The sequence below is a fragment of the Mauremys mutica genome, chromosome 4 (genome assembly GCF_020497125.1).
Source record: "Mauremys mutica isolate MM-2020 ecotype Southern chromosome 4, ASM2049712v1, whole genome shotgun sequence".
NCBI lineage: Eukaryota > Metazoa > Chordata > Testudines > Geoemydidae > Mauremys > Mauremys mutica.
This window is the reverse complement of record NC_059075.1, coordinates 63097769-63123636: the sequence shown is the minus strand read 5'-3', so window position 1 is coordinate 63123636 and position 25868 is coordinate 63097769. Positions and strand designations below refer to the sequence as shown.

The 25868-nt window shown below is 43.1% G+C and overlaps 1 protein-coding gene across 5 annotated transcripts in view; it reads left to right on the top strand.

The window, feature by feature from the left end:
• LOC123368087 (cytosolic phospholipase A2 zeta-like) overlaps window positions 1-25868 on the top strand; it is a 53329-nt gene that overhangs the window by 5703 nt on the left and 21758 nt on the right. For 2 of the 5 annotated variants that reach the window (XM_045012581.1, XM_045012577.1), the window contains 7 exons: window positions 6909-7039; window positions 8893-8965; window positions 14563-14699; window positions 18146-18274; window positions 24078-24127; window positions 24662-24704; window positions 25613-25679. In XM_045012581.1, the coding sequence (XP_044868516.1) occupies window positions 6938-7039; window positions 8893-8965; window positions 14563-14699; window positions 18146-18274; window positions 24078-24127; window positions 24662-24704; window positions 25613-25679 (601 nt within the window). In that variant the 5' untranslated portion in view covers window positions 6909-6937. Of the gene's footprint in view, window positions 1-4811; window positions 4881-4964; window positions 5114-6264; window positions 6279-6908; window positions 7040-8892; window positions 8966-14562; window positions 14700-18145; window positions 18275-24077; window positions 24128-24661; window positions 24705-25612; window positions 25680-25868 lie in introns of those variants that run through there. The other 3 variants (XM_045012576.1, XM_045012575.1, XM_045012580.1) reach the window with 3 other exon arrangements.

Genomic DNA, 25868 nt, shown 5'->3' with positions numbered 1-25868 from the left:
TACCAGCCCCTTCCTTGCCCTTGTTGTTAGAGGGCTTTCCCTTCACCCTCTCCCCTGGTTCTTGTCATGCAGACAGAAAGCAGAAGACCAGAAGTCTGAAGTGCAGGCAATTCGATGTTTATTGAGGTTAGTTCCAAGCAAACACATTCATAGCTCTACAGACCGGCAGAATCTGTTTCCCAGTGTTCCGTTCCCAGCTCTGATGCCACAGAGCCTTTATTCCATGTCCTCCTTCCCCATTCCCAATTCCCCATTACCTATTTACCCCCTCCTCCTCCTTAGCAAGCCCAAATATACCTTCAGTGCACGCCCCTAGTCACACGCCTTACAACTTATGGTCATGTTCCATTTGGAAGGGTCATGAGTTGAGGTCTTCATCCCATCCCTTTTGTACCCATGTGGGGGGGGTGCGGAAGGAGTGAGGTTATGCTCTGGCCAATGCCAGGCCTGCCTTCAGCTTTTAGTGTTTCTTATGCATCCCCCGCAACCTCCCTTGCCCCTCCTAACTGGTTACTTGGCCTTGCCTGGAGATAAAGAGTTGAGGCAGTCTTTAAGTGTGCGCTCATATATCACATTCCCACCATGCCCATTAACACTTTAACTGCTCTTATCTATTTCCATTATACTAACAGACCCATCTGGTTTAGGCAAAAGCAACATTTATAGTATCTGTCTTTGTTTTTAGTAAGAATCCCTTTGTTCACACATTAGTATAAGATATGAGTATCAAAAAGTCAAACCCAAAATTCTATCCCAGGCTAACAAACAGGCTTATATGCTAACACTTGTGTCCCATCCTGACACCATGTGGGGGACCTGCTGCCACCTGAGGAAGGTGAGGGACTCTGATGGGCCAGTCTGTACTCTGCTCTGGTCCCAGGACCCACTGGAGATATTAGTTGGCAGTTCCTCCATGTGGCCATGGCCACGGGCATGTACTTGGTGCAGTTCACGAACTCTCCTGACACCTGTCCCTTTTGTGGCAAGAGGGAGATGCTAGCATACATATATGTAGGATGTGTCAGGTTGAAGCCCCTCTTCTGGCTCCTCCAGAACCTCTTACTGAGGTTCTAGCTGCACTTTTCCTTGCAACTCCTGATTGATGCACATTCAATCCGTGGCCTCACAAATTGTGGGACCTCCTCGTTAACCTCTTCCTGGCACTGGCTAAGATGGCTGTCCATCACACCAGGAGGAGGAAGCATGAAGTGGAGATGCTCTGTGAGTGTGGGGTCTATTTTCATTCTTTGGTTCAATCAAGTTTCCTGGCAGAGTTCCTCTGGGCAGCGTCCACTGACTTCTAAGACATCTTTGAGAGGCAGTGGGTGCTGTCCAGGGTCCTCTGATTTTCAACCTTTGACTTCACTCCTGTTCCTGTTTCTGTTTTTTCATTTGTTGTCCCACATTCTCACTTGTGGCCTGGGCTTAGAGGTTCCTCCCCCTTAGCTAAGGGGGCAAGCCTTTAGTTTTGGATGGCCTTAGACCTGCGTGTCTCAGATCAGCAAATAGTACACATGGTCCTACTTCTGCAACAAATGAGGCAGGGGTCCTGCGGGAAGTAGCATCCTTTATTGCAGGGGTTCTCAGCCTTTTTCTTTTGGAGGCGCCCTCCCTCAATATGTTATAAAAATTTTACAGTCTGCCTGTGCCACAACAACTGTTTTTCTGCATATAAAAGCCAGGGCCAGCATTAGGGGTTAGCAAGCAGGGCAATTGCCTGAGGCTCACACCACAGACGGCCCTGTGAAGCTAAGTTGCTCAGGTTTTGGCTTCAGCTCCAGGACGTGGAGTTTCGGCTTTCTGCCCTGGGCCCCAGCAAGTCTAATGCTGGCCCTGCTTGGCAGACCCCCTGAAACCTGCTCACATCCCCCCCCAGTGGGCCCTGGACCCCTGGTTGAGAACCACTGCTTTATTGTACAAACTTAATTTATCCCCCGAGCACTATCCAGCCTGTGCACTGAATGAGGCAAACGTCTGTAGAAAAAAATAGTATGTGATCATGTAGTTAAAGAATGTGCATAATGCATATGCACAAGGGGTGTGAATTAAGGTAGTACAGTCTGGACATTCTGGACATTTTCTAACTTCTGAGTGATTGGCTTTGCAATTGGAATGTTATTTCAGTGTAGATTTTTGTGTGTAATTTCCTAGGTTTTTAAAACCAATCAAACTGCAAAACGTGCAGCTTGTCCTCCGCATGGGTCATCAACAGAGCTGAAACCTTCACATCCACTGCACAGCTCTCTGCCACTGAGCAAACCAAGTAACTGATAGCAATAGTGGATTGTCATCCTCTGCGTGTAGACCAGCATTAGAGGGGGATGAGACACACACTTTGCCAGTTGGTTTCACAGATGCTTGCTGATAGCAGAGGAATGGTAACAGTCAGGAATTTTGTGTTCTAGTCCAAGTTCTGTGGGCAGTGTATCTAATGGTCATAGACCTTCTGCCCCATCCATTCCAGCCAGTGTCTATCACTTTCCATGCCCAGTGTCAGCTCATACCAATCTCCTCACATAGATGGTCCCAGTCTCCCGCCCCAAGCCCCTCATGCCAGTCTCCCTTGACCAGCCAGTCCCAATATCCTCTTCAGGGCTCCCTATTGGAGTCCTAGTCTTCTCTCCACCCTAGCTCTTCATCCCAGATTCCCTCTCTGGGTTCCTTGTCCAGCCAGCTGCCTCCTCCCTCCCTAGGCTTCTCATCTAATCCATCTTTCATCCCCACTCTCCTTGTTCCGGTCTCACTTGTAGATTCCTCATCTGACCTCAATCTCTCCCACCCCCACTCCAAGTTCCAGTCTCTCTTCTAGGCCCCTTGATGCTCTGTGAAGTAAACTTTTGCATTATTCCCAGCAAAAGGAAACAATTTAGCATACCTTTTGATATCACAATTCCTGGTTGAAGGAGAGCTAAAACACTTGTCTGTGCTTAAATGATCTCTGTTGACAAAACTTGACTTGTGTTGCTGTAGTTGGTAGCGCTGAGCCTCAGTCACAAAATTCAGCTCTGGAAGTGGGTCCAAAATTGGGGGATTCCTGTCTGATATTACTATTTGGGTCCATTTTTTCCCCCTTTGAATTTGTAAATCTGCATCTACTAATTTTCCCAAGCGTTATCCTACATTCTTTTGCTAGATTTTTGTGGAAAAATTTATCTCTTGTAATCCATCAGTGCCTTACTGACAGGTATACCATCCTTCTTCAAATAATAGCAAATTACAACTTGTTGCAAGGGTGTTGCTTTGGAACACATCCTTTTGAGTTTGGGAGGCGGTGATACGTTATGATGAAAGAAAAATGCTCCTCTTCACATCTAACCTGCAACACTTGCTCGTGTAGATGAAAGCAGAGTGCCAGTAATGTCTGATGTGCTGAACTCTGATGGTTTTATCCTATGTACAAATGGGCACTACGTGGAAACCACATGAACCTTTTACTTATGATCAGCAGGTATAAAATGTGTAGGGCAAGTGTATCAACCCCATGTGCCATGCAGTATTCTCCCTTATGATTCTGCCATACTTGCAGAATTTACTATAAGGTGATTTTAGACCTAGTGTAAAGATCAGTTCTTAAAGTATCAAAAGTTGTACACAAGGTCTGCTTAGAGCAGTGGGAAACAATGAGGAACAAAACCAGTGTCCTGCCCCTTCTCTAGCATTTTCAGTACAATGATCTCAAAGTCCTTTACAGTCATAAATAAATTTTTCCTCAAAACACACCTAAGAAGTAAATAGGTATTACTGTTTTCATTTTACTGATGGTTTAACTGTGAATGCAGCTTATTGTACCACACAGATGACTGGAGCTGCCTCTCCATGCCCGACATGTTTCTGGCTCATTTGGCTCCTGTCTCCAGCAGCTGGGGCGGTAGTGGGCCACTCCCCACCCAGGCCCTGTTGCTGAGGACAGGGACTGAGTGAGCCGGAGTCCCGTCTCCTTCCAGTGTGCTGCTCCGCCCTTGTATCTGGCAGCCAAGCCCAGGCAGGGAACGGGCCACTACTGCCTCCCAGCCAGGCGCTCTCAGGCAGAAGCAGCTCTGTCCCTCTCCCTATCTGGCTGCCAGGGAGAGTGGCAAACATGTCAGCAGGGAGGCACAGGGAGAGAAGGACAGAGTCCCTCTCTCTCTCCCTGCCTCTGGCAGGCCAATCTGGGAGGGCACTTGACCCTCCATACCACACCTCTGTTGTACCAAATGTGATACTTTGACTGTTACTGTGTCTGCTGTAATCCTTGTCAGGTTGCCTCATCATAGGTTTCTGTTATGAGCTTTGAGGACAGGGCCTGTCTTTTTTATCATGTTGTATGTACAGCACCTAGCATAATGAGGCCCTGACCTATGACCACTGCTGCATCACAAAAAACATGATACTAATAATTTATTAACTGACTTGCCTGAAGTTACACAGTGAGTCTCTGGCAGAGCTGGGAATGGAATCCAGGTCTCTAGACTCCCTACCCCAGGCCTTATCTTCGAAAGCATCCTTATTCCAGAAGCAATAAGGCCCTCGTACTTTTGTTTTCCTTTTTTAATGTGCAACCCAAAAACCTTATGGCTAACACAGTTTGGAAGAAAAATCCTAAACACCCATTCATTGTGCTTGAAATAATTTAATGAGTCTGTGTGGGCAATTGCATCTAACTTCTAACATAATTTGGGGATTCAGTATGAATGATCATATTCAAACTCCTCCTGGACACTCAGCTGTTGATGAATGTGCTGAATGTCATTCACACTGCAGTTTTTCCTGCGTGTAACTGGTGATGTCACATTTAACTTCAGACAATTAGAATCTAATCTCTAGTGGAAATTCCAGTAGGCACCATTAGAATTCATCAACTGGTTGGTCTCTGGCTTCAGTTAGAGGAACAGGAACCCCAGGTACCAGTAGCCCAAAAAAAAAGCAGTGTAGTGTTTCAGAATCTAGTTGACTACGTAGAGCCACTATTATACCTGTAAGTGCCATCACAATGCAAATAATGAGGTCCCTTTCAGGGATTGGGAGCCCATTGTCTTAGGCATTGTATCAAAAAGAGGTCTCTGCCCCAAAAAGCTTAGGCTTTAATATATGACAAGATGTCAATGGGTGGATGCTACAGATGGGGGAGCACAAGGTAATAATGAGATGATTATGATTAGTGTAAACCAGCAGTCACCAATTGCCAAGTAGAAACCAGCTGAAGATTTTCAAGGGACCCTAGTCTGTTAAAGCTGAAAGCTGTGTCTTAAATAACTACAAAGATACTTTTTCAAAGATTTCCAATAGGACTTCGTATTTGTTCTGTGACTTCAATTTCAGGGTCTTTTGGGGATTCTTTTTGCAGGACATATGCATTTTCAAAATGAGTGTGTTGTAATACATATTCATCTTTTTTGAAGCCTTTATGGCCTGCTGTGTAAACAGTGAGCCTGTAAACTTCCATGAACTGATTTCTTTTTAAAGCATGGAAAAAGAACGAGGAAATTAATGTACAAATACATGTCAATCAGGGGCGGCTCTAGGCATTTTGCCGCCCCAAGCACGGCAGGCAGGCTGCCTTCGACGGACCTCCCACAGACACGCCGGCGGGAGGTCCGACGAAGCTGCGGGACCAGCAGACCTTCCGCAGGCAGGCCGCCAAAGGCAGCCTGCCTGCCGCCCTCGCGGTGACCGGCAGAGTGCCCCCAGTGGCTCTTGGCGTGCTGTGGCTGGAGCCGCCCCTGATGTCAATAACATTGCGATGACAATAACGCTCACATCAGGAAATTCATAGCTAAAGTTAATGCCCCTCCCATTCTCACCTATTGCTTATTATTTCTGTAGAAAAATGTGTGGGGTGCTTCATAGAGAGACAAGATGTGGCTCCTATCCCCTGGGATGAACTCTGAAACAAAGGGTGGAGGAGGGGTGGAGGGAAGATAACTGATCCAACAGTAAAAGATCATGAGATGAGCAGATACTCACATCTTGTGAGTTCCTTCTTTACATTTCTTAACTTTGTATATCTTATCTATTGCCCTCGTAACAGCATTTCCCATTCTTTATTGTATTTGTCCTTACAACACCCTTGTAAGGAGAAAAATATTATTATCCACATTTTACAAACGGAGAATTGACTTGCCCCAGGTCACATATGAAGTCTGTGGTGGAACAAGAGCTCAGGTTTCCCATCTTGTAGACTAATGCCCTAACCACTGGACCATCGTTTCTCTGACACACATAGCTATTATGAAGTCTGTCTACATATAACTGTTTGAAGGAGCAAATTCAGTCTAAAGAGCAAGAGTGGGGGAATGAATGTAAGCAACTGAAAACTAAGAAAAAAACAAGTCTGGAGGCATTTGAAGGGAGAGTATGAAGTTGTATGGCACACTGTATTATGGAATTAGGCTTCTGGTGTAATAATGGTCAGATACCCAGGAGTGCTAGAAGAGACTATTAGTTGGCCCCTGACATATGCTATTGGTCAGGGTTATATGGCAGGCATCGATATCCTGGCTCCTGTTACATCCGGCTGGATGTCTGAGGTTCCTTAATTCAATACCTGCTCCCCTGGACTAGGGAACTTTGTGGACATTTGATGTAACTGTTTCTTTAGCGCTAAGAGACTAAGAAACATGCAGCGAAGCACTCAGCGAAATGTGCAGGGATATTTTTTTTAAATGGGCACTAGCCATTTAGGAATATACAAATGAAGTTCCTGTGCTCTGACTTCTTCAAAATATCTGCAGTCACTGCCTCAGATAATTAGTTTTAAAAGGAGGGTTTGAAATAACATTAAAGAAATATGGGAGCAGCGCTGTGTGCGTGCTTTCAAGGACAGGATATTAGAGTAACACCTGCATTGAGGAGAGAGCAGAACCAGCTAGTGAACTCAGAGCAGCCCAGTGGTTTTAAACACTGTTCATTCTCTGTTACATTTACCTCAGGCTTGGGAGGTGCCTGGACCCAGTCTCTCATGTTCCGTGCTGTGCTGCTTAGCCAGGTGTCAACCCGAATGCTGCCACTTCTGGCTGCTGTGCTATTTAAGAAGAAAGATACTGAGTTCTCTGACAGGCAGGTAATGTAAATGCGTCGCTAGCAATTCTTTTGCTATATGATTTTGCAACTAGTGAATGAAGAAACTGCAAAACTACAGGCCTGAGCATAGTGCTTATTGGTTTGCTTGGTCCCACTGATGTCAGTAAAAGTTTTAACAGTAGTAAGTCCTGCATTTTCCAGTGTATGTTTGCAGAGTCAGGTCCTAACTCTGACCCTTTCAGCATATAGAGTGAGGCCTGGTCTTCATCTAAAACTTAGGTTGACCTTGCTACATTGCTCAATGGTGTGAAAAATTCACACCCTGGAGAGATGTAGTTAAGATGACCTAAACCCCGATGTAGACACCACTAGGTTGATGGAGGAATTCTTCTATTGACTTAGCTACAGCCTCTTGAGGGGGTGGATTTACTACAGCGAGTCGACGGAAAACCCCTCCTGTTGTCAGTGTCTGCATTACAGAGGCATAACTGCAATGCTGCAGCTATGCTGCTGTAGAGCTTGTAGTGTAGACATATCCTGAGTGAAATATTTATAATCTCTGGGAGAAAAATGGAAGAGATTTATTTAAATGTTTGCATAACAAAGTTAGAAATATGTTGTTATTAACCATAAACGGTAGTTGGACTTTGCCCATTCTTGTTCCCAAAATCTCTTGTTCCAGGTGCAGTCAGGGAGGGGGTGGGGGAAGAATAATTAACTTTGAGGTATAACACTTATTTGCCTCTTTTCTTATTGCTTCACTGTTCAAGTATAGACCAGGCTTAACTGACTGTTCGGTTTACATACCTGTAAACAGCGATGCAAAATACTTAAGGCTACTGAGCCAGATTACTGCGTTTGGTCTTGTGCTGGATACGGGTTCCTTACACAGGTGGTAAAATAATGAATGAACAAAATTCTCTCTGCCAAAACAATTCCCCATTTACATCAATAACATTCAAGCTAATGTTCTAGCAAATAATACAGGCACTGTGGCTTCGGTCAAGGGTTTTGTTCAGGTTCTCAAATTTTTAGGTGCGACCACAGAAGGAAAAAAGTTATGTTCTTATCTTGTATTAGCTAACACATGCTAACTAACGTGAGGTAAAATTCTAGTGAAGACAAGGCAGTTTGTCGTTTTCACACATGCTAGTGGGCTGGTAGCATTTATTTTGACCTGCTACCATGTGTTAATGCTACAGCTTGCTTGCCTTCACAGGGATTTTACCTCATGTTAGCTATGACATGTTAGTTAACACGAGGTTAGAACACACCACTTTTTCCCCTAGTGAAAATAAGGCCTCTATACATTTCAAATCAGTAAAGTCAAGCAACACTTGTAAAGGTTGGAATAAAAAAGTGTGTGTACTTCATTTCTTGTTTTATATCTCTGAGAGAAGTCTGTGCAATAATTTGTGTTATTTATTAGCAAATAAATGTTTTGAAGTGCTTTTTCTAAAACGAGCGCATGGCAGCTCAGCACTCATGGATAGCATATAAAGAACATTTTCATAGACTGTTTCTATGAGACATCACAAAGTCTTCAATCTCAGATTATATAGCAATATTCTGACCACTGTAACTACTCCCTGTCCCTTTGCAGGGACTTTCTCATGGTTCATAGTTCTCAAGTTAATGGAGAGAACTGACATCTTAAGATGAGTAGGCAGATCTGAGGTATAAAGGCAGATTACTGAAGCAGGTAAAGAAAGATAGGCCAATTCTACTCTGCTTAGCCTGATGAGCTTCCACTTCCTGAGTCTGAAGTGGTTCTTAGTTTTCATAGGCTAAGCAACCCATGGGCTGGCTGTTCCCCTATTTTTGTTTAATATTAGCAGTTTTCTCAAGGTGGATTGTGGCTGAGTTTAACATTCAAGTTGATTGTCTTTTCAGCATGAGAAGCACCCGTACTACAATCTCACAGTGAAAGTCCTCAGAGCTAGAAACATTCACAGCACAGATCTGTGTAAGTCCTTGACCAAAATTATACAAACTAATGTTCTTTTTCTGTGAACAGAATGCTTCAGTTTCCATAGAACTTGTCTGGCCTCTGTCACAAACACTAAATTAACTTTTACAAGTTTTTAGTCTTAATTTTTTTTAACTGAGGCTGATGTGGAGAGAAAATAGAGAAACGGCCATGATAGTTTCCGGGTACATTAGTAACATGGAGGAACTGTTTAATTTCTAGTAAATTAAAAATGACAAAATTGGTAGGGCAAAAAATTTTGCTCTTCATTTTTTTTCTCTTAAACTGGTGTAAATGAGGAATAACTCCAGCGAAGTAAACAGAGTCACACTAGTGTAAAAAGTAGGGTGAGTGCAAAGTGAATCTGGCCCTTTTAACTTTTAAACCTTCAATACTGTATTAATCTTCTCCTGACCATTTTAAAAAATAATCTAAACAAAATTAAGTGACAGTGTTCAGTTTCTTTAGTCAACTCCCTTTGAAAACATTGCTTTTATTTTCAAATTAAAGTTATTCTTAACTAAAGTTTGTCTTTAGCCTGATTTTCAAATGTGGTTGCATTTATAAAAACGAGCACGTTTGCTGTACCTGAAGAACCATTTGTGCATATAAACAGCAATTTATGCGTGCAAATTAGGTAACTGGGTACCTGACTATCCGTTTGCATATTTACTGAACCTCCATGCACAAATGGCAGTTTATATGCATGTACGCACGCATACACACAGGTTTCTGCAGACAGAAAAGGTGATTCTTTTTTGTGGGTGCACCTATAGGAATTGTGTGTGGGGAAAGATATGGGAAGAACATAGCCTTTCTTCCATAGCCTTTCATCTAACTGCACTTGTATCTTAGCGCACTGTGCTTAGAGGTGGGGATTATATAATTAACTTTGATAAGCTGATCCTACTGCACAAAGAACCTGTGAGTTCTTCTGAGTGCAGTTTTCCTGTATCTTGATGATTGGCTCCTAGTAGGTTGCTCCAGTCAAGAGGTTGGTGGCTTTGTTCCTGCTCCATCTTCTAGTAGCGATGGGTGTCTGTGTAAACAAAGAAAAGTCCAGTTTAACACCTACACTGGCGCTAAGCTTTATCTGGACTCCATTTCAACAAGAGCTATCCTCACCACAGAAAGATTTCAGTTAATGAGCAATCTGATAGCACAAATTACTTATTGACCAAAGATAACGGCCAAGCTGTGCCTTTCTCTTCTAGGTCACATGGCCTCATGCATTTATGTGACACCATTTGCCAGACTTAATCTATGCTGCCTACAGGCCTGGGTCTGGTCAATCAATGTACCAGACAAGGATCACATCAACATGAGTGACCATTCCCTTTTTTATTTGGTGGTCAAACCTGGATGGAATGAGAGTTGGCATCCTCTTCATCACTCCCGCCCCTAGTACCACCATCATAAAAGATGCATCTCTTATGGGTTGGGTGCTCACCTGAACAACCACACCATACCAGGTATTTGGATACTCCAGGAGGCCAGGACTGCACATCAGTCTACTGGTACTGAGGGCGGACTGTGTGGCATGCAGACTTCTCTGCAACTCATTTATTCTCTTCATGTCCAAGTAATATTGGGCAACATCACCATGGTCTTTTACATAAATGAACAGGACAGAGCAAAATCTCTTCCTCTTTGCCTAGAAGCAGCCAGACTTTGGAACGGGTGCACCAGAAACCACATCACTATCCAATCTACATACCTTCCAAGGGTTCAGTACTCTTTAGCAGACAACCTGAACAGATCCTTCTCTGTAGACTGTGTGGGGAAGATACACAGCTCCATCCTGGATGAGAGATTCATTTAGTGGGAAACACCTTAATGGGAAACAAACAGGAAGCTTCTCTTATAGTGCTCCAGAGGAGCTATGGATTATGGCTCCCAGGGCAATGCTCTCCTGTTGTCATGAATGGACAAACTCAGATATGCCTTTCCGCCTGTTCTCCCATTACCACAGGTCTTGAGAAAGATCCATCATGAAAGGGCAGAGTCATTCTCCTCACACCCACTGGCCCAGACAGTTTTGGTTCCCAGAACTCCTGAGAATGTCAGTTCATCCTCCTCTCAGGATCTGCTTCTTCCTGGATCTCCTTACTCAAGAAGGAGGCAGAATCAGACACCCCTTATCCAGACCCACTCCATCTCATGGGCTGGTGTTTGGATGGGCATCAGAACTAGAGCATTTTGCTTGGCACCCATCCAAGATATTCTTATTCAAAGTAGGAAAGACTCAACTAGGACCTGCTACCTAGCTAAATGGAGATGTTTCTCTCTACCTGGGCTCAGCATAGGCAGCCTTCTCCAAGTTCTGAGATATCCCAGTTGTTTTAGTTTACCTGCTGTTTTTAAAGATCTCAGATCTTTCCATTAGCTCACTGCAGGTCCATTTTGCAGAGGTCATTGCTTGCCTTCTTCCAGTGAAGAGAGGTTCCATCTTTACTCACCCTACAATAGTGAGATTCATGAAAGGCCTAGTTCAAACTTTTCTGCCAGTCGTCAAATCTGCATCTCAATGGGACTCCATCTCGTCCTATCAGCACTCAACAGGCTGCCATTTGAACCCTTGACAACATGCTCCATGTCCCATCTATCCATGAAAGTTGTATTTTTAGTTGCTATTACTGCAGCCAGAAGGGTGAGTGAGATGAAAGCCCTCCTGGCAGACTCACCGTATGCTATTTTTCACACAGAAAAGATCTCCCTTCTGCTCCATTCTAAATTCCTTCCCAAAGTGATTTCTGAATTCCATGTCAACCAAATTATCCACTTACCCATTTTCTTCCTGAAATCCCGTGTCTCTCTGGAGGAGATGAGACTTCATTCCTTTGATGTCAGACATGCCTGGTCATTCTACCTGCAGAGGAGACCAAGTCTACCAGAAAATAACCTAGGCTATTTCTTTCCATAGCAGAAAGGTCACAAGGACAAGGTATATCCTGTCAAAGAATCTCTAAATGGATTTCTGGGTGCATCATCATGTGCTACTAATTAGCACTTGTCCCTCTGCCTAATGGGATAAGGGCACACTCCACGAAAGTACAAGCTGTCTCTACAGCATTCCTGCAGGAAGAACCTATAGTGGATATATGCAGAGTAGCTACAGGGAGCTCCATTCACATGTTCACAAAACATTGCATGCTAGTTCAGGCCTCTGCTGCGGGTGCAGTAGTGGGAACTGCAGTACTTCAAGCGTCTTTGCAGCTGGCATCCTCACACTTTCCTCCAGGATGAATACTGCTTGCCAGTCACCCATGTGTGGAATACATATAGGGACACACCATCAAGGGCTCATTCACCTGCATGTCTACTAATGTTATATATGCCATCATGTGCCAGCAATGCCCCTCTGCCATGTACATCAGCCAAACCAGACAGTCCCTACGTAAAAGAATAAATGGACACAAATCAGACATCAGGAATGGTAACATACAAAAGCCAGTAGGTGAACACTTCAATCTCCCTGGACATACTATAACAGATTTAAAAGTAACTATTCTTGAACAAAAAAACTTCAGAAACAGACTTCAAAGAGAAACAGTAGAACTAAAATTCATTTGCAAATTTAACACCATTAATTTGGGCTTGCATAGGGACTGGGAGTGGCTGGCTCATTACAAAAGCAGCTTTGCCTCTCCTGGAATTGACCCCTCCTCATCTATTATTGGGAGTGGACTACATCCACCCTGATCGAATTGGCCCTATCAACACTGGTTCTCCACTTGTGAGGTACTCCCTTCTCTTCATGTGTCATTATATAATGCCTGCATCTGTAACTTTCACTCCATGCATCTGAAGAAGTGAGGTTTTTTACCCATGAAAGCTTATGCCCAAATAAATCTGTTAGTCTTTAAGGTGCCACCGGACTCCTTGTTGTTTTTGTGGATACAGATACAAACTAACCCCTGATATAAGGACCAGCACTTGAAGAAGAAATGGAGGTTACTTGCATGTAACTGAATGTTCTTAGATGTGTGATCGGTATGTGTATTCTAGTACTTGCCCTCTGTCTCCTCTGCTGCTGTCTTCATGGTATGAAGAGGCACTGGAGAGGACTGCACCACCTTTTATACCCTCAGTCTGGAGCATGAGGTGAGCTCCTGTGCATGTGCACGCCAGTGGACACTGCTTGTTAGAATTTCTGGACCTGCGTGGAATACAGATAGGGCCACAGTTCTCAAAGAATTTCCAGTTACAGGCAAGTAACCTTAATTTTTGGTGCTTTGGCTGTTTTTTGCATCTTAAGTGGAATTGACTCCATAGGAACATGTTTGTTTTGACAGCCATTTTAAATGTTAGGTTGCTGATATTCAGTAGCCAGAACTAAAGACTGAAAAGAAAATGGATAATGAGACATGATGGGTTTTGAACACAGGCGCTAACTTTTCAAAGTGCCGGGGGGTGCTTGACCCCCAGCTCCGCCCCAGGCTCTGCCCCCACTCTAGCCCTTCCCCCCCAGGCCCCACCCCACCCCGACTCTTCCCACCCCTGCCCAACTCTTCCTGCCCAATATCACCCTCCTCCCCACCAGCCTCCTGCACGGCACGAAAAGACCTGTTTGCAGGGGACAGGAGGTGGGTGGAGGGGTGGGGAAGGCACTCGTCCGTGTGACTGGCCAGCGGGCAGGAGGCGCTGGGGGTGGGGTCGGGGGGAGCTGATGAGGAGCTGCTGGTGGGTGCTCAGCACCCACCATTTTTTTCCCAGTGGGTGCTCCAGCCATGGAGTCAGCACCTATGGTTGCGAAAAAAGCTATAAGTAGAGCCCTACCAAATTCATGGCCATGAAAAACAAATCATGGACCATGAAATCTGGTCTCCCCTGCAGTGAAATCTGCTCTTTTACCCTATACTATACAGATTTCACAGGGGAGATCAGTGTTTCTCAAATTGGGGTCCTGACCCAAAAGGAAGTTGCGGGGTGTGTGTGTCACAAGGTTATTTTAGGGGGCTTGTAGTATTGCCACATTGATTTCTGTGCTGCTTTCAGATCTGGGTGGCTGGAGAGCAGCAGCTGTTAGCCGGGCACCCAGCTGTGAAGGCAGCGCCCTGCTAGCAGCAGCGCAGAAGTAAGGGTGGCAATACCATACCATGCCGCCCTTATTTCTGCACTGCTGCCTTCAGAGCTGGGCGGCAAGAGAGTGGCAGCTGCTGACTGAGGGCTTAGCTCTGCAGGCAGCAGCGCAGAAGTAAGGGGAGCAATACCATACCATGCCATCCTTACTTCTGTGCTGCTGCTGGTGGCGACTCTGCCTTCAGAGTTGGGCACCCGGCCAGCAGCCGCCACTCTCCAGCTGCCCAGCTCTGAAGGCAGCACAGAAGTAAAGGTAGCAATACTGCAACCCCCCTACAATAACCTTGCAACCCCCCCCCAACTCCTTTATGAGTCAGGACCCCAACAATTACAACACTGAAATTTCAGATTTAAATGGCTGAAATCATGAAATTTATGATTTCTAAAATCTTATGACTGTGAAATTGACCAAAATGGTCTGTGAATTTGGTAGGGCCCTAGCCGTGAGCTGAGAAGAGAAAAGTTACCTGTTCAGGGTTTTCCTGATGCCAATCTTCTGTCCTCCCTTTCAGTGTCCAAGGCAGACTGCTATGTGGCATTGGATCTTCCAACTGCATCTCCAGTCACATCTCGAACACAGGTTGTTTATAATTCCAGTGATCCAGAGTGGAATGAAACCTTTGAATACAGGATCCACAGTGCTGTGAAGGTGAGGTGGGTTTCTTTGACATGGAGCTGTTTAGATTATTCTACACCATCTGCAGTGGAAGGGTCTTAGCATTCAAAAAACAAAGGGTCATTATTACAAGAGACACACATACTGAAATAAAATTTAGGGATTCAAGATCTGCCTCTACCAAGCTTTTCATTTCGCTGAGAAGGTGTATTTCTGACCACAAATGTACGAGGTAAATTTCAGTGAAGCCTTGTTTTAAACAAACAAGGCTCTGGAAAAATAGTGGTGAAGGGAAAAATAGGCCCTGTGCCTTTTAAGGACTCTTGAGATGGTGGCAGCATAGATAAAGAAATTATGCTTTTTGCAGTTTTCTCAAAGGAAAGTGTTTGCAAGTTGAATAATATTGTTTATATAGAACTGTATGTCTGAAAGTGCTGTGTGAACTAATCCTCACAAGATTTCAGTATGGTTGGGTAAGCAAAATCCTGTTGGATACATGAGAAAACTGAGGCCCAAAAGTGTTGTGGCTTTTCTCCAAACCACACTGGAAGTCTGTGACAAAGCCAGGATTAAAAGTCAGGTTTCCAATCCAAAGCTCAAATCATTAGACACCACTGCCTCCTTAATAAAGAACCATAAGACATAACTGGAGATGAGGTATCAAATTCAGCATCCCCATACAGGAGTTTAAGGAAGAGAGGCAAGGTGGGAATGCTGTTCCTCACCACGATGTCATGTGGGATCAGCTGATTGAGCTCTAACCTGGTTTGCCTTGTGGAAAGGCTTTGGCTCCTGGGCTGGTTTGTAGGAGTTTTGTGACAGGTGTTGTAGAGATGTATATTAAATCAGTCTCTAACAACATAACCTTCTGTGAAAAGAAGTCGACAGACTATACAAAAAGTTAATCAATTTCCTATTGATAGCCAAGTAGCGACAGCAGGTTAATATCTGTAAAACTTTTCTCTGTAGGAAGCCACTCCGCAGGAAGCCTGAAATGCTGCCTGTTGTTTTTCAAACTTGCTAGGACAGCAGCCATTAGAGTTATGTTGAAAAACTTATGTACCCCCGAGCCTTCCTAAATAATATCACTTATTTAAGACACACTGTGTCATTTGATTACTGAATTGCATGGCATTCAAAACCGCTCACAAAGCAGAGGAGGCCAAGACCTCTGAGAAAAGTTTTCAGACCCAACTGCAGGGGATGTTGGCTTATATTTGTTGATAGCTAACTGGTTCTTGTCTAATGTGTTTGCCTAACTGTCTGACATTCTCTCCCCGACCAATAAGCTTATTGTGTCCTACCCCAGAGCATTACTGTTGGCTATTAGCAGGAATGTACTGCAGTATTTAAATGCTTGTCTAGCTTAGAATTTGTTCTCCCAACTTAATATATTGAGTGGAACTAAATGGGGTCTCTGCTGGCTATGCTTGTGATTCCACCATCACATGGTTATGCTAGTTGCTTGCCTTCTTTTCAAGTCTGCTCCCCTTCTCTACTTTTCCTCTTGTTCTGCCTCTTCCTCCTGCTTTGTTCCTTCACTCCTTCCAGACCCCAAGTCTGTTACTGGGAAGAATATGATGTGTATTTGACTGCACCAGTCCCTATTGCCACTCTCTTTACGTCACATAGATGCCTGCTGTGTCTATTGATTACCTCACCTCTTCAGGTGTCATATGTTCACTGAGGGTGCTATGCATACTGACTCTGGTGCATTGGCTGTCCCACATTCTCTAGTCCGGGGCACATGCCAGCAGAAGTAGCATCCATGTGGAAATTTGTCACAAAACACAAACTTAGTAGGGGAAATGTTTTAGTTGCTTGAAAATAAAAGGATAGAAAATTTCAAGTCACCAGGGCCTGATGAAATTCATCCTAGAATACTCAAGGATCTGACTGAGGAGATATTTGAGCAATTAGTGATTATCTTTGAAAAGTCATGGAAGATGTGAGAGATTCCAGAAGACTGGAAAATGGCACTATATTTGCCCATCTATAAAAAGGGAAATGAGGACAACCCCGGGGAATTACAGATCAGTCAGCTTAATTTCTGTACCTGGAAAGGTAATGGAGCAAATAATTAAGCAATTAATTTGCAAACATCTAGAAGATAATAAGGTGATAAGTAACAGTCAGCATGGATTTTTCAAGAACAAATCATATCAAACCAACCTGATGGCTTTCTTTGACAAGGTAGTGGGGGAGGTGGGGAGTGGTAGACGTGATATATCTTGACTTTAGTAAAGCTTTCGATACTGTCTCGCATGACCTTCTCATAAACAAACTAGGGAAATGCAACCTAGATGGAGCTACTATAAGGTGGGTCCAAAACTGGTTGGAAAACCATTCCCAGAGAGTGGTTATCAGTGATGCTGGAAGGGCATAATGAGTGGCGTTCCACAAGACTCAGTTCTGGGTCCAATTCTGTTCAATATCTTCATCAATGATTTAGATAATGGCATACAGAGTACACTTAAAGTTTTCAGATGATACCAAGCTGGGAGGGGTTGCAAGTGCTTTGCAGGATAGGATTAAAATTCAAAATGATCTGGACAAACTGGAGAAATGGTCTGAAGTAAATAGGATGAAATTCAGTAAGGACAAATACAAAGTACTCCACTTAGGAAGGAACAATCAGTCACACACATACAAAATGGGAAATGACTGCCTAGGAAGGAGTACTGCGGAAAAGGATCTGGGGGTCATAGTGGATCACAAGCTAAATGAGTCAACAGCGTAACGCTGTTGCAAAAAAAGCAACTATCATTCTGAGATGTATTAGCAGGAGTATTGTAAGCAAGACATGAGAAGTAATTCTTCCACTCTACTCCACACTGATTAGGCTTCAACTGGAGTATTGTGTCCAGTTCTGGGCACCACATTTCAGGAAAGATGTGGACAAATTGGAGAAAGTCCAAAGAAGAGCAATAAAAATTATGAAAGATCTAGAAAACATGACCTATGAGGGAAGACTGAAAAAATTGTGTTTGTTTAGTTTGGAAAAGAGAAGACAGAGTGGGGACATAACAGTTTTGAAGTACATAAAAGCTTGTTACAAGGAGGAGGGAGAAAAAATATTGTTCTTAACCTCTGAGGATAGGACCAGAAGCAATGGGCTTAAATTACAGCAAGGGAGGTTTAGGTTGGACATTAGGAAAAACTTCCTAACTGTCAGGGTGATTATGCACTGGAATAAATTTCCTAGGGAGGTTGTGGAATCTCCATCATTGGAGGTTTTTAAGAGCAGGTTAGACAAACACCTGTCAGGAATTGTCTAGATAATACTTAGTCCTGCCATGAGTGCAGAGGACTGGACTAAATGACCTCTCGAGGTCTCTTCCAGTCCTATGATTCTATGATAAAACAAAGGACAGAATAACAAATGAGACTATCCCTTTATTCCATATTAGGCTATGATAGATTTTATTATTTGACTGTGGAAGATATTTAGATAAGATTTCTCACTTCTCCCATTGCAGAATATCCTGGAGTTCACCTTCTATGACAAAGGCATTGTGCTGAGGAGTCATGCTGCCTCCATTCATTTTGATGTGGAGAATATTAACCCAGGGCAGACTTTGAACCACACATTTGTGCTAAATTCCCAGGTGAGATTTTTCTACCCAACTTCCCAGTGGGGAAAAGACTAGTACAGGTAGGATGTGTAATTGACATGTGATGAAGAGACTGGTAGTTGTACCAGGATTACTTCCTACATTAGGTATGTAGCAAGTGTTGATTTATTAAATATTCCTTTCCAAAATGGAGGATAATGTGGCTAACGAGTCTCAACCTGTGCAGTTGTCCTGGATCACATTTCAGAGATAACACTGAATCATCACATTCTACTTTTTACCCAGTATTCCTTTGAAGCACTAGCTCTTAAAGCTTCCACCATAGCCCCGTGGTCAAACTCCCCTGTTGTTTAGCTTCCAGGACTCACAATATGACACAAACCCTTAGAAATTATTGGTGATGTTTGATATTGAGTCACTGGTGAAAATTTCTCAGGGAACTATTCAAAGTCCATATTGCCTCCATGTCCCTCGCCACATTTCTGCATGAAATAGAAGGCAATTGCCAAAGTAGGATGTATTGGAGATTTCTTGGGGTGTTTTTTAAAAAAATCTCTATACAGTCCTTTTTGGGAAACATCAGTTTATGCCTTGTAGGCTGTCAGTGCTTCAGAGGAGGACTAGTGGGCACAGAAGGTGAATGTATCGGCTGATATCTAAACTAGAGACTGGCAAACTGATTAACAATGGAGTTGTGCAGAACTCTGTAGTTTTGTTTTGCAGGGGTTCATGTAAATCTGCTTTCAGTTTTGCTCTGTGAGGGATCAGACTCCTTGAGTTCCAGATTAGAATGAAACTCACCTGAAAGCAGTGAATTCTTTGTGGTTTCTATATGAATTCATACATTGGTCCAGGCAGGTTTCACAAACCCAGCTTGAGGTTTGGATTTGTAATCAGCGCTCAATTTAGTGAAAGAAGAATGGTGGTACTCTCCCAACCTCCATTCACAATCAGCTCTGTGCCCACTTGAGAGACCAGTCTGTTCTTCCCGAGGGAGGAATTGTGGGGGGGAATTCAGGGAAACAGAATGCAATTATTCAAGGAGAATTTTCCTAGGAAGGTGAAACAAACACATCTACTCTTGCAAAAACATGTACTTTAAGCAGAACAACCACCACTGCTCAGCTATGCTGGATCCTTACTGACCCAGAGGGATATATTACTTCATTGTCAGCACCACATCCTGCAATATATAGATTTTTCTTGGAGGTCTTCCATTTAAGCACTGATTAGACTTTGATCATATTTTAGCTGGGGAGATCTGAGGTGACAGGAGTGCAGGCCATAGAGAGAAGCCAAGGCATGAATATTGGCACAGAAGGCCCATGGTTAGAAATTAAGGGTACATATGTGCTCATTACCTTGATGAAACTGGGTATAATTTCACTTTTTGGAAAGGTCTCCACTATAGGCTGCTGCATTTGTCTCGGAATCCAGATGGTATAAATCAGCTTGTGTTTTGTTTGCTCTTCATATCCTCCATCACGTTATAACCAAGCTCCTCTGCTATATGGCGAGAACAATCACAAACCCCCACCACTGCTGTTGCTGCCACCTCAATGACTGAGTGCTGTCACGGCACTCCTGTGAGTAAAGACTATCTGGGAGCTTATGATAAAGTGTAACCCACACACCTCCAGCTCCTGGGTGCGGTGTTCTGTCCCATCTAGTGGCACCGAGACCACTTAGAGAGAGAGATTAATGAGTCGGCTTTACAGCCTTAGCTAAGAGCCAGTTGGCTTTTAGCTCATGCAGTGGAGGCTCATGCACTAAAATCTCCAGAGCCCCCACTTGTAACACCGGCAGACCCCAGTCATTGTGATTGAAACTGGGGCCTCTGGAGCTTAGTGCATGAGCCTCTACTGCATGAGCTAAAAGCCAACTGGCTCTTAGCTAAGGTTGTAGAGCAGACTCATTAATCTCTCTGTCTCTCTAAGTGGTCTCGGTGCCACTAGATGGGACAGAACAACACACCAGGAGATGTGTGGGTTACAAAGGCACTTGGTTTTTTAGTAGGGAAGTACTTGCTCCTTGCTGTCGCCTCCACTTTACTCCCATTTAAGATTTTTAATCACAGTATTTCTCTGTATATTTAGCCCTCCGGCAACGCAAATGAGCCTGGAGGGAATCCATGCTACAACATAAGATGCATGGGTGAAGGGTAACCTCAGCAGTGTGTCTTTTCAGATCAGTTGGGTTTAGCTTCATGGTGAAGGTGCCATGTTTGGACTAGGAGAAGATGGGTGGGTACCACCTTCCACACTATTAGCTCTCTATGCCAGCCTCAAGGGTGGCTGCCCATGCTCCCTGTTGGCAGCAAGGTGCTCTAATGGCAGCAGTTTAACACAGAAAGGGGAAGGAGAATGGAGGGAATAAAATTTAAACTAATTGAGAGGCTACATGTCTTTGTATTAGAGACAGATCAGCTCAGATATCTGTAAAGGCCCAGTGTAAAAGATATCTTTGTGAGAAGTTACAGAAGAATGGCCAAATTGGGTCATGCCAATGGTCTATCTAACCAAGTATTCTGCCTTCCTACAGTGGCCAGTGACAGCTGCTTCAGATGGAGTGAACAGAACAGGGCAATATATCAAGTGATCCATCCTTGTCATCTAGTCTCAGCTTCAGCCAGGGAGAGATTAGAAACCCAGAGCATGGGGTTGTGTCCCTGACCATCTTGGCTAATAGTAATTGATTAACTTACTTATCTAATTCTTTTTTGAACCCAGATAAACTTTTGGCCTTCACAACATCTCCTGGCAATGAGTTCCATAGGTTGACTGTGCATTGAGTGAAGTATTTCTTTTGTTTATTCTAAACCTGTTGCCTATTAATTTCATTGTTCTTTTGTTATGTGAAGGGGTAAATAACACTTCCTTGTTCACTTTCTCCACACCAGTCATGATTTTATTAGACCTCTGTTATATCGACCTCTGTTAATTTGTCTCTTTTCCAAGCTGAATAGTTTGTCTTTACTCTCTCTTCATACTGTTAATAATTTTTGTTGCCCTTCTCTGTACTTTTTCCAATTCTAATATATTTTCCTTGAGTTGGGGCGACCAGAACTGGATGCAGTATTTCAGGTGTGGGTGTACCATGGATTTATATAGCGGAATGATGATATTTTGTCTTATTATTTATCCTTTCCCTAATAGTCCCTTTTTTTGGCTGCTGCTGCAAATGGAGCAGTTTCAGAGAACTATCCACAATCTTTCTTGAGTAGTGACAGCTAATTGACCCCATCATTTTGTATGTATAGTTGAGATTATGCTTTCCAACGTGCGTTACTTTATTTTTGTCAACACTGATTTTCATCTGCTCTTTTGTTGCCCAGTCACCCAGTTTTGTGAGATCTCTTTGTAAGTCTTTGCAGTCAGCTTTGGACTTAACTATCTTGAGCAATTTTGTATTGTCTGTAGACTTTGCCATTTCAGTGTTATACTCCTTTTTCCAGATCATTAATGAATATATTGAACAGCAGTACAGCTGGCCCTAGTATAGCTCCTTGGGGGACCTGGCTATTTACCTCTCTCCACTGTGAAAACTGACCATTTATTCCTATGCTTTGTTTCCTGTCTTTTTACCAGTTACTGATCCATGAGAGGACCTTCCATCTTATCCCATGACTTCTTACTTTGCTTAAGAGCCTTTGGTGAGGGGCCTTGTCAAAAGCTTTCTCAAAGTCCAAGTATACTACATCCACTGGATCACCTTTGTCCATATGTTTGATGACCCTCTCAATGAATTGTGATAGATCAGTGATTTCCCTTTACAAAAGCTGTGTTGGCTCTTCCTCAACATATTATATTCATCTCTGTGTCTAATAATTCTATTCTTTACTATAGTTTCAACCAATTGGCCTGGTACTGAAGTTAGGCTTACTGGCCTATAATTACAAGGGTTACCTCTGAAGCCTTTTAAAAAAATAGGTGTTACATTAGCTATCCTCCAGTCATTTGGTACAGAGGCTGATTTAAGCACTAGGTTACATACCACAGTTAGTAGTTCTGTAGTTTCATATTTGAATTCCTTCAGAACTCTTGGGTGAATATCATCTAGTCCTGGTGACTTATTACTGTTTATCAGTTTGTTCCAAAATCTCTTCTATTGACACCTCAATCTGGAAGAGTTCCTCAGATTTGTCACCTAAAAAGAATGGCTCAGGTGTGGGAATCTCCATCACATCCTGGGAATTGAAGACTGGTGCAAAGAATTTGTGTCTTCTCTGCAACAGCCTTGTCTTCCTTGTCTCCTTTAGCACCTCAATCATCCAATGGCCTATAGCCCAGTGTGCCAGCTTACCTGTATTATAGTCATTTATTATATTTAGTAGTAATGCAAGGAACCTACGGGCATTTATCCTGTAAGATTTGGCTTTAGTAGATAGTGTGAGGCTTGAGGCCTATAACCTTTGGTATAGATAAACTTAAGTAACTCATAAGTTATAGGGAACTGAAAGTAGCATGCAAGAGAGGGGATTTTGTCCAGAATACTGACATCAGCCACCCACAGAACATAGCTGACATCAGCCACCCACAGAACACAGCTGACCCCAAAACAGAACATAGCTGACCCCAGCATCCGGAACGTTCTGGACAGGATCTCTGACCACAAAGCTGCCATGACAGCAAATTGATGTGTATGCTAATAGGGTAACATCATACATATATTAACCTATAGAAAATGGACACCTTAAGGGAAGGAAATACAAATAAGGACCTCTATTGAATATGCATTGGTCATGGCAACATCAGCATAACCTACTATAAAAGTAACATCCCAAGGGCAGCAGATAGGTTGGAGAAATGTAGACCTTGGGAGGGGCCAGAATGATGGCCACTGGGGAAGATGAGGACGATGATGATGATGAGAAAGGTAATGGTTAAGTATGAAAGATAAGGGTATAAGTATGGACGTCCAGATGTACTTTCTGTATTATCTATATCTGCTTTGTTAAGTTTAAGTGTGTGTATAATTTTTGCTAAATTATTAATAAATCATATATTTCTATATATAAAGAATTCCTATAGTGTGAGTGTTGCACCTGTGCACATCGGGGTTCCCAAATTATATGATAGTTTTATAATAATCTTACTGGGCCTGATCTTGGGACAAAAACCTGTTAATCCTTAAGTTACATTTATATTTACCCAACTTTGGGTCAGGCTACAGGTCCCACTGATTTTTTGGCAGACTTCCTGTTTCTAATGTATTTCCTTTTTTTTTCGCAGTTAGTTTTTGTGTGTCATACTCGTTGCTCTTCAAATTCTTTTTTGGCTTTCCTAATTATACTTTTACACTTGACTTGCCAGAGTTTATGCACCTTTCTATTTTCCTCAGTAGGATTTGACTTCCAATTTTTAAAGGATGTCTTGTTGTCTCTAACTATCTCTTTTACTCTGTTGTTTAGCCATAGTGGCATTTTTTTGATCCTCTTACTGTTTTTTTTATTTGGGGTATACATTTAGTTTAAACCTCTATTATGGTCTTTTTTAAAAGCTTCCATGCAGCTTGCAGGCATTTCCCTCTTGTGAATGTTCCTTTTAATTTTCATAGCTTCCTGATTTTTGTGTAGTTCCCCTTTTTTGAAATTAAATGCTACTGTGGAGGTTTTCTTTGGTATTCTTCCCTCCTCCCCGGTCTCCATCCTGGTCAGGTGGTCGGTAGTATATTCCTATTGCTATACTCTTATTATTCAAGCATGGAATTTCTATCCATAGACATTCTATGGATAGAAGTTATCATGGAAGGGAAAAAAAGGACTGGGGTGGTCTGGAGCTATGAAATATGCTCTCCAATATTCATGTGACCCATTGTGTGTCTGGTTTCTTTCAAGGAAAAGGAGGGGAAAGAAGAGTTGGATGTGGAATTTTCCCTGGAAGAAAGGTGAGGTACCCACCAGGTGCTGCTAACTATATATCTAGTTTTGAATTTAACCCTTTACAATCCACTGTAGTACTTCTCAGTGCACTCACTACGTGAGGGGATGCGATTATATGTGTCAAAAGGCTGTTGCTTCCTCAGTTTGAAGGGGTTGTTGAAGAGCTGCTCTGAGGAAGTCACAATCTTGGTATCCTAGATGTGTCTAGGGCAGGTTAATGCAGCTGGATATTTCACAGTATATATTCCAGTGTTTCATTGCAGTATGTCTGGGATGACTGGTATCCTGTTCAAATCCTTCCTTCTTGGGTTCTGGCTATCCTGTGACAAGGTGGGAGAGTCCAAAGCAGCTGTATAAAGCCAAGATGCTATTTCTCCTCCGACAGTGGAAAACTTTTGTCTGACATAAAGGAAGCATTTGCTTCAGTGTCAGATTATAGATTATAAAAAGCCTATCACAGTTTAGGTCCCAAATGCAGAGAGTTGAGAGAGGTAGGTAAGGAACCAAAACTCATTCATATTATCACTTCATTTCCACAGCACAGCTCCCCCCACTGAGTCCATCACCAATGGAGTTCTAGTGGTGAGTAGAAGATGTGTTTTTACTTACCGTGCTGGAGGACTGTAATTTGGTGTGGGTTGTGCTGTTGGTGGTGCACTGCTTTCCACACACCCCTTTCATTCTCTCAAATCAGAGAGACTCTCTTTGGCTGCAATTGTAGTGATGTCTCCCACTTCCCCACAGGATGTCAGCTGGGTATGTACCTGGGACTTTAAGTACCACAGAAGAGACCTCAACCTCATGAGCTAAAGAATAACTCCATTAGTTATAGAATATTAAAGAATAACTCCATTACTGGTTGCAGTAGTAGGCTGTTATACTCTAGTGGACCTACCACTAAAGGGTGACATGACCCATTTTTTCCATATGTTACACTGTCACCTGCAAGCATTTCTTGAAATTGCTGTGTCTGGCAGAGGGGTGATTGTTTTAATTGCAGAGTGTTTGCTGTGGGGCAGATTTTGAAAAGCTGTATTTCTGGAGAACATGTGTGTGGTGCGGGGAGTATTTTGGACCTCTCCCAGTGCTGAGGTACGCATTGCTTTACATAGAGGATGATAGTGGTACATCTGCCTCTTCACATCCCTGCACTACATTTCTATGCCCCTTAATAACAAATGATTTTAGGAGCCAATCTCTCCAGGCGAGTTTTATTTGGCACTGGTTTAGGTTGGAAGCAACCAGTAATAAGAAGTTGGAGGAAGGTGCTCAAGCCAGAGAGTAATTCTGAGCACTGTGATGAGAGTCTTGCTTAGGGGGAATGCTCTTCTGGATGCAGGAACAAATCTGTCATGAACTGACCTTAGTTTTGTCCTTGGAATAATCATCTAGCAACTTCTCATCATAGAGACTAGCATTAGCATCTGTGAGGAAATGAACACAATTTCTTAGTCAGAGTTAAGTTCTCACAGCCCATTCTTTTCACATAGGCTCATCCCTGCCTGTGTGTTCAAGGTTCCATCAATAAAAGTGAGAAGACCAAATGGATAATACAGGGTAGGTCTTGTGAGAGACATGGCAATTTCCTACAATAGCCTTGAAAAACCTTATTGAATTAAGTTAAGTATCTTTGGAGTCCATTGTGTTAAATGCAAAGGTTATGTATTATTGTGGACCTTTGTCTGCTGATCACCTTTTCCATGAGGCCCGGATCAAAGGCCCAAGCTATGTAAAGGAAAAACTGAG